The sequence below is a fragment of the Nomascus leucogenys genome, chromosome 8 (genome assembly GCF_006542625.1).
Source record: "Nomascus leucogenys isolate Asia chromosome 8, Asia_NLE_v1, whole genome shotgun sequence".
Taxonomy (NCBI): Eukaryota; Metazoa; Chordata; class Mammalia; order Primates; family Hylobatidae; genus Nomascus; species Nomascus leucogenys.
The window spans coordinates 24,556,377-24,572,125 of NC_044388.1; the positions used below are offsets into that span (position 1 = coordinate 24,556,377).

At 36.2% G+C, this 15,749-nt stretch overlaps 1 protein-coding gene across 1 annotated transcript in view; it reads left to right on the forward strand.

Annotated features, from left to right (window-relative positions):
* KCNH8 (potassium voltage-gated channel subfamily H member 8) overlaps positions 1–15,749 on the forward strand; it is a 368,934-nt gene that overhangs the window by 117,092 nt on the left and 236,093 nt on the right. Inside the window, exon 3 of the mRNA XM_003265242.3 lies at positions 8,449–8,580. Within this exon, the coding sequence (XP_003265290.1) occupies positions 8,449–8,580 (132 nt within the window). The remainder of the gene's footprint in view (positions 1–8,448; positions 8,581–15,749) is intronic.

Here is a 15,749-nt window from a genome sequence, read left to right on the forward strand (position 1 = left end):
TTCATTAATATTCAAAAGCAACATTAAGTAGCATTTTCATGAATAATTCTTTAAGAATGTCATGCTACAATCCTACACCCTCTTCTCCCACACTTTCCTACATTTCTCCTTTTACCCTGCTCTCCTTTTTCTTTTTTCCTATAGCATTTAAGACCTTCCAATAAACTATATAATTTGCTTATATATTGCATTTATAATTTATTGCTTTTCACTCCAATTAGAATATAAGTCCTTTCAGGGATAAGACAGAGATCTATTCTGTTTTGTTCACTGATGTATCCAAACAGTTAACAACAGTGCCTGCCATTACAGGCACTCAATAAATATCCACTGAATGAATGAATAACTTTATGTCCAATTGCTTGCAATGTAATTTCCAAATGTTTTCTTTTGGATCCTAAACTAGATAATCCCAGAGTCCCAGATCCTCATAACAATGTTGAGTTCATACAGACATTATGTTTATTGGAACCAGCAATTATTCTCATTGCTCTGCAAAGGCCATAGATTCTTCCAACTAAAGCCTTGTGCAGTTAGAAAGGGTTAACTTAATCCTCAAATTCTCATTTAAAGCAAGTTATTTCTCACTGAACAATTGCAAGTTTGAAGAAATCTTAAATTGCTTTTCTTTAAAGTATCAAGAGAGTGGGTTTGTTTCAGTGCCTTGTTCTCACAAAGAAGTGGCTTAGAAGTAGCAATCATGAAACCAAACCTGTCAGATCAGATATTTTTCTGCTCACTACCAATTGTCCATCACATGTGTTCTTCTTTTCTCCAAAGGATCATTGAAAAGATAGAGCCATGACTCAGATGTTAATTGGGGCTCAGTTCTCTTTGCTATTTCCAGTCTTAGCAGATGAATCCAGGGGATGTTGCTCTGCATCCTACCCAGAGCTGCCATGGTATACAGATCACCATTTCTGAAGCTTCCTAAGAGAGTAAGAAGCAAAAACATACTGGGAGGCAGAAGCATGCAGAAGCTTTGTGAATGAGGTCAGAATATGATGCCTTGTATGTTAGCAACTTAGATAACTACACTTAGATACTGTAATCACAAGCTTGTATAAGTACATTTTCTCTGTCTCAACCTGGGACTGGCAGCAGCACCAGTGGTATTTTTCTGATCCCAGTCTCATTGGATACTCAAGCAAATTTAAAAATTAACACCGCATATACCTTAATGAAAGGTGTTTTTCAGTCTTAAACTAAAATAGCTGAATCTTGTTTTAAATAGTGGTTCTACTCTTATTCTTGGTTTGAGAGTGAAATTCTTTTTATTATAAAAAGGCTTTACTGCATTTTTTTCACTTTAAATATGATATTTTTTAGAGCATGTGTATAATCGTGTCCTATAGTATATGTAGAAAGGAGAATTAAATTGACTCGAAACTCAATGTTTAAAACATTGTCCATAGAAGAGGATCATTCCCAGAATATTACATTAATAGTAAGGCAAAATTAGAAAATCAAACTCAGACTTGTGTTTAAGTTCCATTTCTTCACAGGACTATTGTGTGACCTGAAGAAAATACTACACATCTCAATCTCCATAATTGTAAAATATAGTTCAGTGCAGCAATATGTTGGTCAGGTTGATCAATGGGAAATTGAGATATAATACATGCAAGACGTGTTGCACAATGTTAGCACATAATACACTCTTAATAGAATACAGCAATCACTAGGTTCTTGCTGTGTGTGTTATTTTCAGGGCCTCTTTATCTCCATTTCTCATTGGACTGTACTCCGTTGTTCCATTTCCTACTATAAAACTGTTGCTGCTGAATTTGTGTTTAACTGTACATGGAAACTCCTTTCAATTGTAGGTAAGAATTATCTGTGTTTACCATGAGAACCAATTTGGTTTTCTTAAAGCAAGTATTAGTTCTACTGGTCAATAACCCCAGTTAATTTGTTGAGCAAGGATGTTGGATGTATTGACTAAAGCATGTCTTGGGGATATTTTTGCACCTGAAGTTTCCAGGCTCCTCTTGTTCCTAATTATTAGAGATTGCTGAAAGGTGGCTATACATACACCTGGGAAATGAATAAAGTACTTTTATTTAAGGAGAAAAGTAACTTGGATCAAAATGAAAAGAGGATTAAAAACTTGGCACGTTTAAATCAGTCACGCATAACTTGATTTCCCTTCCCTCCCCTCCCCTTCCTTCCCCACCCCTCCCCTCCCCTCCCCTCCCCTCCCCTCCCCTCCACTTCCCGTCCTCTCCTTCTCTCTGTCAGATATTCTGGCTTAACAAAATAGCACTTTTCTCGAAAGTTTGAAATGGAAGTATCCATTAGAACGTATTTCAAATTATCAAGAATATATAAAAAATTATTCCCCAGAAATATGACCTCAGCATTCATACTGCTCCAGTCTTGAACTCTTTACATCTCTACCTCAAATCACTGGAGTTGACAGAATCCCACTGTATATTTCTTCATGCTTATTCTAGAAAACCTGAAAATAAAGATGCTGAGAAGAAAAGGAAATTAAACCATAATTTACAATCCACCATTGTGGATTTCATGTGTATTCTGCCAGTCTTTTTTCAAATCAGTATAGTATGCATATTCTACCCATCTGTTTTTAACACAAAAAGAAATTTAAAACACAATGTGTTTTATTTTTCATTAAACATTGAAATGAAGGGTGTCCTTAGCCACCGCCCAGTTCAGGGAGCTCTCCAGCTGTCTCAGTTCATCTCCTGTCTACCCCCACGCTGCCCTCCACTGTTACGCAAGGAGTCAGGGCACCTGTGCCATTTACTTTGGCTCACTAGTATCCTGGGGCATTTGGAGGAGGGGTATTGACCCGACGTAAATTCAATGAGGACTGAGCAAAGACTTGCAGCCTGTATGAGCTGCACTGTAGATAGATGGTCCCTGGAAGAAATGTTCACTGCAGATAAAGTGAAGCTTTTACCTCATATTTTCTAAAGAACCATTACTTTCATCTCTTGGTATAGTACAAACATCAGGAAGAGCTGGTGATGATGCTGTAGAGACTTATTTGCCAAGCAGCTTTAGGTATTCCAGGGAACATTCGCCTCCTTTTTAACATGACACCTTTTTTAGTTTACGTCTTTTCACTGTCCATCACATTCCCGTATTTTCTAGTCCCTTGAAAGACACTTTCCATATTGATTAGAGTCTGGAATGTTGTGCTGATTTGAGCAAACAGTGAAAAGCCATCAGGTGTTTTTAATCAGGATACCGTATTTTTTCAAAGGTTGTTGGCAGTAGCATGGGAGGAAGACTAGAGGCAGGAAGAATACTTTGGAAAAGTGGGCAAGAGATGACTGAAACTGAACAAAACAGTAGCAAATATGATAAAGTGCAGGGGCAACTTGGAGCTTTCTGGTAGATTCAGTTAGGACTGAATTACTGCCCCACTCTTTCTGCTGAAGAAATGAGTGTCCCTTCACCCAGCCGCAATTCATAGCAGCCTTGTTTACTCACCTGCAGCTCTTTCCCCACTCCCTCCCCAAATGTATGTATGTATGTATGTGTGTGTGTGTGTGTGTCTATATGTATATGTATTTTCTCTGGACTAATTTCTAAAAACTGGCAAGCCTGTTATTTTATCATTAAGTAGCACTGAGACAATGGTTGTAGAGAACAAGACTCATCAGACTTAACGTGAACTAGGAGGAACACCTGGAAATGTTTAGGTCCCATAACCCTGATGCTCTTAACCCTTGGGATATTATGTTATTGTTGCTATAATTTCAAAAAATAAAGATGTTATGTATTTATCACTAAAAATTTATTCAAAATCCTGCTTGATATTAGAAACAAGAGAACATCAAATGTGTCCTCTTTGCACTTTGACCTGTTGTGTTATATTGAGCAATGTACTATTTCCCATCATGACAGCACAGTCATTAAAGAGAGTGGGATCACTCACAACTCAGTTTTCCTTATACCTGCACCTCCTCGTATTAAGTTATTAAACCATAAACCCATACTAGAAACATTATTATTAGCTACTATGAGTTTTTATCTATTGACAAATATATTTTAGTGGTGTCTGGAAAGCATATGAGTTCTCTAATAATTATAAATATTAGCAAAAATTAGTACAGCTACTATGAAGGAAAGTATGGAATGGTCTTCAAAAACCCACAGATAAAACTTCCATATCATCCAGCAATTCCATTACCAGGTGTTTATCCAAAAGAAAGGAAATCAATATATTAAAGAGGTATCTGCATTCCTGTATTTACTGCAGCACTATTCACAATATCCAAGTTATGAAATCAACTTAAGTGCCCATCAAGGTATGGATAAAGTATGATATATATATATATAATGCAATATTATTTGGCCATAAAAAAATGAAATTCTGTCATTTGCAGAAACATTGATGGAACTGGAGGCCCTTATGTTGAGTGACAGAAGTCAAGCACAGAAAGACAAATATTGCATGTTCTCATTCATATTTGAGAGCTAAAAAAGTGGATCTTATGAAGATAGAGAGTAGACTGTTGGTTACCCTGGACTAGGAAGGGGAGGCAGGAGGATGAAGGGAAAAATATCTATAAAGGTATTTATTATCACTGAACTCTACATTTAAAAATGGTAAAGATGGGCTGCGCATGGTGGCTTATGCCTATAATTCAAGCGCTTTGAGAGGCCAAGGTGGCAGGATCCCTTGAGGCCTGGAGTTTGAGACCAGCCTGGGAAACATAGTGAGACCCCCATCTCTACAGAAAAATTTAAAACTAGCCAGGCATGGTGGTGCACGTCTGTAGTCCGTAGTCCTAGCTACTTGGGAGGCTGAGGTGGCAGGATTGTTTGACTCTAAAGTAGGCTGTGATCATGCCACTGCACTCCTACCTGCGTGATAGAGTAAGCCTTTCTCTTAAAAAACAAAAAGGCACAGGTAGTAAACTATATATTTATGTTTTACCTCAATAAAAAGAAATAAACAAAAATATTTGCAAGTCAAATTCTCCTGCATCCTTGTTTCCCAATCAAGAAAAAGAAAGTACCAAAATGGAGACAAGGGACATTCCACCAGATTTGAGCTTTTGTGTAATTATTCAGTTCCAAAAATAGATTTTCCCGTGTAAGGTAAAAACCTTGTTTTCTCTCCACAATTGTATTTATCCATAGAAATTAAAGGTGGTGTTAACCTAAATCCTGTCAGAGCCTCATCTGTGTTGGCACTCTCCAACCCACATGGTAATTACTGCCGCTATATAAAGAAGGAGTTGAAATTCTTATGAAATGGCTGCCCTCTAACTCTGCTCTTATCATTCACATCTCTGAATTTGAGGCTCAGGGACTTGCAGCCTCCCACCTTAACCCTAAGAGATTCGTTGCACTGGGCCTGAATTGCTCTTGACTGAAAGAGTTGATCATCATTGTGCCCACAGGTAAGAGAGGAAGAGCCAGATCCTGGAGAATAGCCTTGAATTATTGCATTCATAAGAGGTGAGAGGTGTCATTAGAAATGCAGGGTGGAGGGCTTGCTGGGAAGATTTAGGAAAGCAGAGAAGCAAAGGATAAGCGAGCATGCTAAGTATAAAGGGTCTTGCATTGAACATGATTGGTAGCTTTTGGCATCTATTATCTTTCTAGAAGAAAATGCAGTTTGTATACGCTTTGCGTTCTTCTAAAGTTGAGAAAGAAAAGCATAAATATACCTGAATATTTGTAAGATTGTTGGTGTGGATAAATCTGGAGGGACAGTTGAAAGGAAAAAAGGAAGGAGGGAGGGAAGGAGGGAGAGATGGAGGGAGAAAGGCAGGCAGGAAGGAAGGAAAGGGAAGGGGAGGAAGGAAGGAAGAAGAAAGGAAGGAAGGAAGGAAATAGGGAGGGAGGGAGGGAAGGAAGGAAATAGTTTTTATGCCCTTTACACTATTTCTCTCATAAACTTTTTTGTCATGTAGGCACTGGGAAGGTAGACATCAGCCTAGTTCATGTAAAATCATTCCAAAGCTTGAATTTAGAAAGGTCTGAATTAATGAAGTTTTATTGAATTTATAAAATGTCAGTGATCACATCACTGTAACTTAAAAGACAAATCTCCAAGTAAACTTTCAGTTATTCCAGAATATAATGTGAAATGATGGCTGTGCCTCAAGGGCTGATCAGTGAATATTGCCATATCAACAGCTATTTCCTTGGCTTTCACCTCATGTGGTTTTGGCTCTCTCCAAAATACATTGGTGCACCTATGCAAAGGCTCTTTGGAGACAGTAATGATACTTGTCTGAGTACACAGATAGAAGATTTTCAGGAAAATTAACAGCCTCGGTTATGATTTGGTGATGTTCTCGCAAGGTAATTGACAGAAAGGTGCTTTAAAATGTCAACCAAAATGTCAGATTCATACCATTCTTTGTGTCCCCACTATTACTTTCTCTAAGGTCTGATTATTAGTTTAGCCTGATGGCTCTTTTTGTTTCTATCACAGCTACAGCACTGAAAAAGGCTCCCAATCTGAAATGGTGACCATAGATAAAATTTCAATTAAGAACCATTCTGGGATGACGAGGATAGCAGTGTTTGACTATGGGTATGGCTCATTTATGAGGCTTCTCCATGAATCACAAACACTTGAGTTGATTTATTGTCTCAGCATTTTGGGGGTCACTGTATTCACTAATGGAGTGAAGGATGTGACAATGTTACAATGAAGGGAACCAAGTTCCAGATGGGTTAATCAACTTCCCTATCGTTTCACGGCTAGTGTTAGAACCATGGTTATATCCCAGGTCTTCTAGAGCCTGGTAATGAGCTATTGAAATGAGATTGTCATGGCGTAGATATTGGGGCAGATGAATGAAATGGGATACCATAGGGCTTGAAAAAAAAAAAAGAAGGAAATCATGACTCTTAAACTATTGGGAGAATACAGAGGAACAAGCATATTTTATTATATTCCATGCGTAACTTATGAGAGCAGCACATCATACATCATCCAACCATTCTTTTAAACAAATACAGCAGCAGCTACAATAAAATATGACTTTTATATCAGATGGCTCCTAAATATAAATTAGTGGCTTCACCTGGTGTTTAACTGCAGAAAAAATGATAGATCCCAAGGCTGGATGAATACATAGCTATGTTGGAAATTATGAGGTCTAATACAGTGTATGCAAGACAACTCGAAATATCAAGGATATTTCTGACCCTCTTATATTTTTGTCTTATACCCTGACTTTGAAATCAACACCCAAATAAGACAAGAATTCACAGTATTGAAGTCTTTTTCCCCTCATCAAAAGAAAATGAAGGAAAATTATGTATGAATAGATTAATAGTTTAGTTTTTAAGCAACAACAACTTTATCATCATTTTCAAATATCCCTGTCCAGAATGCCTTTCAGTAGGAAATGTAGTGCAAGGATTTTTTTTACATATTTCTAAAATACATATTTTAAAATATATTTAAAAATTGAAAATATAAGCTTTAGGCAGTACCATTTGGCTACTATATTTTGAACTTGAATCTTAATGACATTTCTCATGGCTTTTGCCCAAAAATTGAATTGAATTTGATTATTTCTTCAAATATTTTTTGAAATGTGACATGCTTACTGAAAAATACATGTAAGCATTTAAGAACTGAACACTCCCATGTAAACAGCATAAAGATCATGTAACAAAACTTGACCAGCATCCTACAACTCCCAGACCTGAATGCCTTTCTAATCACAATTTCCCCAAAGTAACCGTTAACCTGAATTTTAACATCATAGATTAGTTCTGTCTGTTTTTGTACTGAATGTAAACAAATTCTTATTGCATTCTATTTTTTTGTGTTTAGGTATTTTACTCACATTATATTAGTGATATTCGTCTATTTGGTTGCAAATGATTGTAAGTCACTCATTCACACTGATGTATAATGTTGTATTGTGAGACTAAATTTTAATACTACCTGCGTTTAAAGTAGATGTATTAATTTGAATCAGCCAGCAATGTATGAGAGTTTAAGTGGCTATGCACACTCCCCAAAACTTGATACTTTTAATCTTGTTTATTTTAGCATTCTGTTGGGCAAGCTTTGATTTTTAAATTGACCAAATAAACCTCTGGCAAACTCATACCAAACAAAGGTCTTTATTGAAGAACGAGTGTGTGCTGGGGGTGGGAAGGGGCAATCTCTCATAAAGTGGAATGCTTCAGCATCAACAAGTTCAAAGAGGAAATGCAGTTTGAATAATGTAAGCAGAAATATCTCAGCACAGACAAGTGTTTTTGTTTAAAATACTTCTTTATTTTCAGAAAAAGCATTTCCTTTGGAATGAAGAGAGATGTATATAAGATAGAAATTTACGGAATCTGAAAACTGACATTTTTAAGATGGAGGGAGTTGTGGGATTGAAGAAAACACTAAGGGCTTTATTTTTATTAATGATTGAGATTTCCATAGAAATAACACAAGGCAATGGTTGATTTGTATTTTTTTTTTCTTTACTATTGCAGGGTCTCCATTTTGGTGCCTACTGGATATTGTTCCCATAAAGAATGAGAAAGGAGATGTAGTACTTTTTCTGGCCTCATTCAAAGATATAACAGATACAAAAGTGAAGATTACTCCAGAAGATAAAAAAGAAGGTTTGTACCGTTTTCAGAAAACATTGACAGATGGAGTAACATTTTGAAATTGTTTACTTAAAAACTCTCGGAGAAAAACATGCATTTTTAATAACAGCAACTGATAAATATTCATAACTGTTAACAGTCAGCATTTGGTGCATATTCCAAAATCACAGACTCACATGCATTTACATTCTGTCGCCTTTATAATAAAGACTCACTTGACAGGAACTAGAAGTTCATATTCCTACGCTAATATGATGAGGATGAGAAAACAGTTTATCACAATATAAGGATTAACACCACTTCATTGTATTAGGCAAAAATTAATGGATGGGATAAGTGACTTTAGGAGGATGTGATTAAAAATACATCTCTCCATTTCCTCTAGATTGCCGTAGCTCAAAACTTAGATGTGCAAAGTGTAGTTATGTACAAAGTTAAGAACTCTAGCTTAGTGGTTGTTAGAATAGAATGTTGCAAACAAATGTGAATCCTGTACCTTATTATATATAAAAATATAATACTTTGTTTTAAGACATAAACAAGCTTTTCAGTTATCTTTAAAGGAGTCTGAGAATTTGTGTTGTTTACCTTGTATATTCTGGTTATAATTTATTAAGAAATTCTTTGCATTTTATATAAGCTGACGAAAGTTAACACTGAAAAACTGCTGATATTATTTGTTTTAAACCGAAGTAGGATTCTAGTCACCAGAGAAAAAGCAATTATCCTTTGTGGGTTTCCTATGTAGTAAGTTCTTTTTTTTTTTTTTTTTTTTTTAATTATACTTTAGGTTTTAGGGTACATGTGCACAATGTGCAGGTTTGTTACATATGTATCCATGTGCCACGTTGATTTCCTGCACCCATTAACTCGTCATTTAGCATTAGGTATATCTCCTAATGCTGTCCCTCCCCGCTCCCCCAACCCCACAACAGTCCCCGGAGTGTGATGTTCCCCTTCCTGTGTCCATGAGTTCTCATTGTTCAATTCCCACCTATGAGTGAGAACATGCGGTGTTTGGTTTTTTGTCCTTGCGATAGTTTACTGAGAATGATGTTTTCCAGCTTCATCCATGTCCCTACAAAGGATATGAACTCATCCTTTTTTATGGCTGCATAGTATTCCATGGTGTATATGTGCCACATTTTCTTAATCCAGTCTATCATTGTTGGACATTTGGGTTGGTTCCAACTCTTTGCTATTGTGAATAGTGCCGCAATAAACATACGTGTGCATGTGTCTTCATAGCAGCATGATTTATAGTCCTTTGGGTATATACCCAGTAATAGGATGGCTGGGTCAAATGGTATTTCTAGTTCTAGATCCCTGAGGAATCGTCACACTGACTTCCACAATGGTTGAACTAGTTTACAGTCCCACCAACAGTGTAAAAGTGTTCCTATTTCTCCACATCCTCTCCAGCACCTGTTGTTTCCTGATTTTTTAATGATGGCCATTCTAACTGGTGTGAGATGGTATCTCACTGTGGTTTTGATTTGCATTTCTCTGATGGCCAGTGATGATGAGCATTTCTTCATGTGTTTTTTAGCTGCATAAATGTCTTCTTTTGAGAAGTGTCTGTTCATGTCCTTTGCCCACTTTTTGATGGGGTTGTTTGTTTTTTTCTTGTAAATATGTTTGAGTTCATTGTAGATTCTAGATATTAGCCCTTTGTCAGATGAGTAGGTTGCAAAAATTTTCTCCCATTCTGTAGGTTGCCTGTTCACTCTGATGGTAGTTTCTTTTGCTGTGCAGAAGCTCTTTAGTTTAATTAGATCCCATTTGTCAATTTTGGCTTTTGTTGCCATTGCTTTTGGTAAGTTCTTTTTTAGAATCAGCTACTTGACATTTCAACAGCTATGTCTTTTTAGGAATGGACTCTTTATTCCAGCTCTTTTTTCAAATGTGTGTGATTGTTTTCAATACATTATGTTTCTTGAAATGACAACCCAAATGAACAGATACCATAGTTTGGTGCTCTCACTTCTAGCATTTGAAAGCCTTGCAAATGCATGTCTGTTTTGCTGTATATTGGCATGACTAAATTATGTAGTGTATTTTACATATGCAAGGGAAGAGCCGTATTAAAATTAAAGTTACTTGAATTTTAGAGCAGGCGTAGTACCTGTCCAATGTAAGTTCCACAAAGATAAGTATGAAAATTGGTGTGTACAGTTTTTGCTTTTAATATTTTCTTTGTAAGATAGAAACACAAAGGGTAAGGATCCTTTGAATAAAATTATTCAAACATATAAGTATATATCTATATTATGTGCATTCACAAATATGTGTGGATAAATAGAAATATAACACAATCCTTAGAAAGAAATACATGCCTTTTTTTTTTGCTTGAAAGAAGGCAGTTTGATTGACCTTTAACTGACTTGTTTAAAATATGAGGACCATGCCTAATGGTTTTATACAAATTCCTTAATTAGCTTTGTCTTATGTTCCTTATGTCTCATGATAGGGGAGAAATCCCCATCTTGGTGGACTGCAGTGAATAACAGTGGTGAAGTGTACCTTTTGATTTGGAGTTTGAGAGAGCTCAATAAAAATACTCATTTTTGCCATCCACGTTCTGAATCAGCTGAAAAAGAAAAATGAGTAGATTGGAGACCAAAGTATCACCTTTATTTTTGATGAAACTAATAAAGGAAAACATGAAATATCTTTACCTCCAAGTGGGCTTCCTTCTAGTGAGCTCTAGTTTTAGGCGAAGTTGCCCCGCAGTCAGAAAGCAGAGCCTCTCACTGTGTAACTTAATGTCTGGAGAACCAGAGCAGAACAGTTGCTCCCTAAAGAGAGAGAAGACAAAGGGGTCATCCTATACATGTCCGTATCGCCTTCCAAACTTAACCAAATTATATTCTTCTTCTTTTCCTGGAAATAGCTAAGTTAAGGAGCAGAGAGAGGCTAGCGTGTCACACTAGTAGAGCTGCTTGCACTTGAAAGATTACACCTGTCATTTGGAAGTGAAGGACATCCATTTGAACACTGTGCAACCAATAACAAAGTAATCCAAAGTTCTATCTTAAAATGAGTTTTACATTTGTATTCAAATACATATATTCAGTAATATTTTCATTTTGTTTAGGGAACATGTACAATGTAAAGACTATCTCTTGCAAGATTTAAATAAACAAAACACTTTTAACATTAATTATATTGTGTAAAATATGATTTAATTTTTTGAAATATTTGCTAGTAAGTCCCTAGATATTTTTATCTCAACATTATCTCATATAAAAATATTACTTCTAATATATACTGAACACTCAAGAACAGTTTTTTCTATTGCTACCTTATTATAAATGTCTCATGAAAGTATGTAGTATTTTTAGAAAGAGTAACTATTGTAAGTCACCATGGTTATAAAATGATAATTTAAAAATAGCCAATAATCTGGGAGGCCAAGGCAGGAGGCTGCTTGAGCCCAGAAGTTTGATACCAACTTGAGCAACATAGGGAGACTCTGTCTTTACCAAAAAAATATATAACAATAAAATAAAAAATAATTTAAAAATTAGCCACGTCATGGTGGTGCACACTTGTAGTCCTAGCTATTTGGGAGGCTGAGGTGAGAGGATCACTTCAGCCCAGGAGGTGAATGCTGCAGTGACTGGTTATTACACTCCTGCACTCTAGCCTGGGTGACAGAGTGAGACCCTGTCTCAAAAAAAAAAAAAAAGAAGAAAAAAAAATATTTTTACCTGCCCTTAATGGAGAAAAACACCTTAAAATTCACCAATTGATGACATGTCTTGCAGGAAAGGCACACCTTAACATATGATATTTTTAAAACTTCCAAATAAGTGTTTGATTATTAAAATGTCACCATGTAACTGTAGCAGTATTGTGTCATAACATTAAAAATACTAAATGAGTGCATGACATGACCCAGTGTTGCACCTTCTGCAAATGCATCACTGAAGTTCATTTAAGTTGTAGAAATAAGGTTCATGTTAATTAAATTAATTAATACTGAGGTTCACATGATGGGCTTCATTTAAGAGAGATAAATGGCATGGACGTCTATTAAAAATACTTTAATCATTTTTCCATGTTTTGGGGGAGTTTATTTAAATGAGGAAGAACCTGTTTTATAGAAGAGGCTAACAAGGTATGAGATATAATGTAGGCCTTTTATCAATGAACAGCATTGGTGGAAGATGAGCACAAAATTCAAGCTACTATTTGTATGTACAATAGCTTTCAGCTGGTGGATCTGCTGGTGTGTGTGTGTGTGTGTGTGTGTGTGTGTGTGTGTGTGTGTGAGAGAGAGAGAGAGAGAAAGAGGGAGAGAGAGAGAGAGAGACAGCCTTCAGCAGAAATCTGATGGCTTTTATCACCTTTAAAACTAACTTCCTTTTTGGCACGTAGTTTACTTCTATTCCAAAAATAGTGTGTACACCACTTACTTCTATGTTCATGTCAAGTGTTACTTATGGAGTGAATTTAATACGAGGCCCTGTTTATATCTTTCAGCATCAGTTAGGAAATACTTTGATATAAAATTTGGATTTATATGTCAATCAGCTTGGCAATTGAGGTTCTTTTGTTGCTGATCAGAAATCTTGGTTGGCAGTTAAGTATGTCCTTTTTATTAAAAAAAGAAAAGAAAAGGAAAGAAAGAAAAGAAAAGAGAAAAAAAAGAAAAAGGAAGGGAATGTCTACTTAGTATAAGAAGCCAGGGTAGGCAAAGTCTTTTTGGACACCAGGTCCTCAATGGTGGGGAAGGATTAGGAAAAACATTCACAGGGCTGAGAACAGAGGGCCTTTGGATGGAGTGGTTCAGAGGGAATTGTTTCCTTTTAGTGAAGGAAAATAGCCTCAGCAGGAGGCTTTAATATTTTTAATTAAAATTAAATTAATTTAATTTAATTAGTTTTAAAAATTATATTTAAAATTTAATGTAAGTTTAAAAGTGGATTAATAATATATTAAGTAATTCAAAAAATATTTATTGAGCAGCCACTCTGACCCCAGCATTGCATTAGCATTTGGAGATGTCAAAATGGAGACAATATGCTTGGAAACATCTTAAGTCTCAGCTTAAAACCTTTCCACTAAATTTTGGCTGCTAGTCCTTCTAGAAGCTGCTTACTGTCTCAGGAAGTGAGTTTTCTCATCTATAAAATGAGGTACTCATACATATCTCCTACATTTGTTATAGGTTTATAAGAGGTAATATATGCAATTCACGTAGCACAGGGCATATAGAATATGTTCAATAAAAGATGTGGTCATGGTTGTTATATTCTATAGGTTTTTATAAAAATAGCTAGCTCTTATTAAGTCTCTGCTTCATGCTAAGTGCTTCACATAGGTGACTTCATTTACTTCTCATAACTCTGTGAAATAAGTATTATTCCTATTCCCATTTATTGATGAATTTAAATGACTTGACAAAGTTGACATAGTAAAAAAAAAAAAAATGGTAACCTAGGATTTACACTCATGCAGCCCAACCTCAGAGCCTACATTATGTTTTTTCTCCCTCACTTGCCCTCTGCAAAGTGCTCGTAATCTTATGGTGGACACAGATCCAGTTTTGCAATACAGTATGTTCAGTAGAATGACAGAAATAATAAATTCTTCTCAGACAAGGAAACAATATAGAGCGGGTCAGCAAGAGATAGAGCAGAGTCAAGGAGAACTTCACAGGAGAAATAATATTGAAGCAAATCTTGAAAGATGATTTGTGTGTGGAGTAAGACTGAAAGGAAAGAATGTTAATTTTAGGTGATGAAACAGCAAGTAGTTGACCTTTGTTCATAAGAAAAGTCATGAAGTTGAAGTTCAACCCTAAGGAGTTTAGGTGGTATGCAGATATATTTCAGAGTTAGAACAGCTTGGCCTTGACATAAGAGATGAAGGAAAAGGAGATCTTTTGGGATCCTCTTTCTGGTTTAAGGGCTGTTATGAACTGATTCGTGTCACTCCCAAATTTATATGTTGAAGCCTTAACCCCCAGTTATCTCAGAATGTAATGGTATTTGAGGCCTTTGAATAATTAAGTTAAAATGAAGTTGTTAGGGTTGCCCCTAATCCAGTCTGACTCTTATAAGAAGAGATTAGAACAAACAAAGAGACACCAGGGGTGTGGATGCACAGAGGGACTGCTGACCATGGGAACAGAACAGCCATATGCAAACCAAGGAGAGTCCTCAGGAAACCAACCTGCCAAACCAACCTTAATCTTGAATCTCTAGCCTCCAGAACTGTAAGAAAATAAATTTCTGTTGTGTAAGCCACTCAGTCTGAGGTAGAGTCTCCCTTGGTGTCATTGGATTGGTTCCACTACATCCTGAGGATACCATAATCCACTGATTCTTAAATTCCTCATATAAAATGATGTAATATTTTGCACATCCTCTAGATTACTTATAATGCCCAATGCAATGTAAATGCTATGAAAATGGTTTTTGTGTTGTATTGTTTAGGGAATAATGACAAGAAAAAAGCCTATACATGTTTAGTACAAATGAAGCCATCCATTATTTTTCTGAATATTTTTGATCCACACTTGGTTGAATCCGTGGATGTGGAGCCCACAGATACAGAGGGCTGACTGCATTTTGTTATAGCAGCCCTAGCAAACATAATTAATGACTTTAATCCAGATGGTAAATGCAGAAGAGAAATAAGTTTCTGAGGAACATTAATGAATTCAGTATTGGGTCTACTGTATGAGGTTTCTATGCATGTCTTGTAGGCAAATAGACAGGAGGGTCAGGTGATCAAGAGAGAGTTATGGACTGAAGGCATAGCTTTGACAGCCATCAATATGTTGATGGTAATGCAAAAAAAAAAAAAAGATCATAGGTGAGATTGTTTAGGAACACTAAGGAAAAACTTCAAGAGGCGGGAGGAAAGAAGTAGGTCAAGGGTAGGACCCTGGATCATACTAACATTTGAGGAACCAGGAGGAGAGTATCATTAAAGGAGATAGATTAATAATGGTGAGACATTAGAGAGAAACAGAACCAGACGTAATAGAGAAATTAAGTCAGATGAGGACAGAGATGTGCCCATTGGGTTTTTTAATTGAAAGGTTACAGGATTGCTGCTAAAAGCAGTTTCAAGAGAGAGCTGAGAGAGAAAGCCAATAATGAGAATCTTACTAACTTTCCAACACTTTGGGCCATCACATTATTAAAATTAAGGAGACACAATTG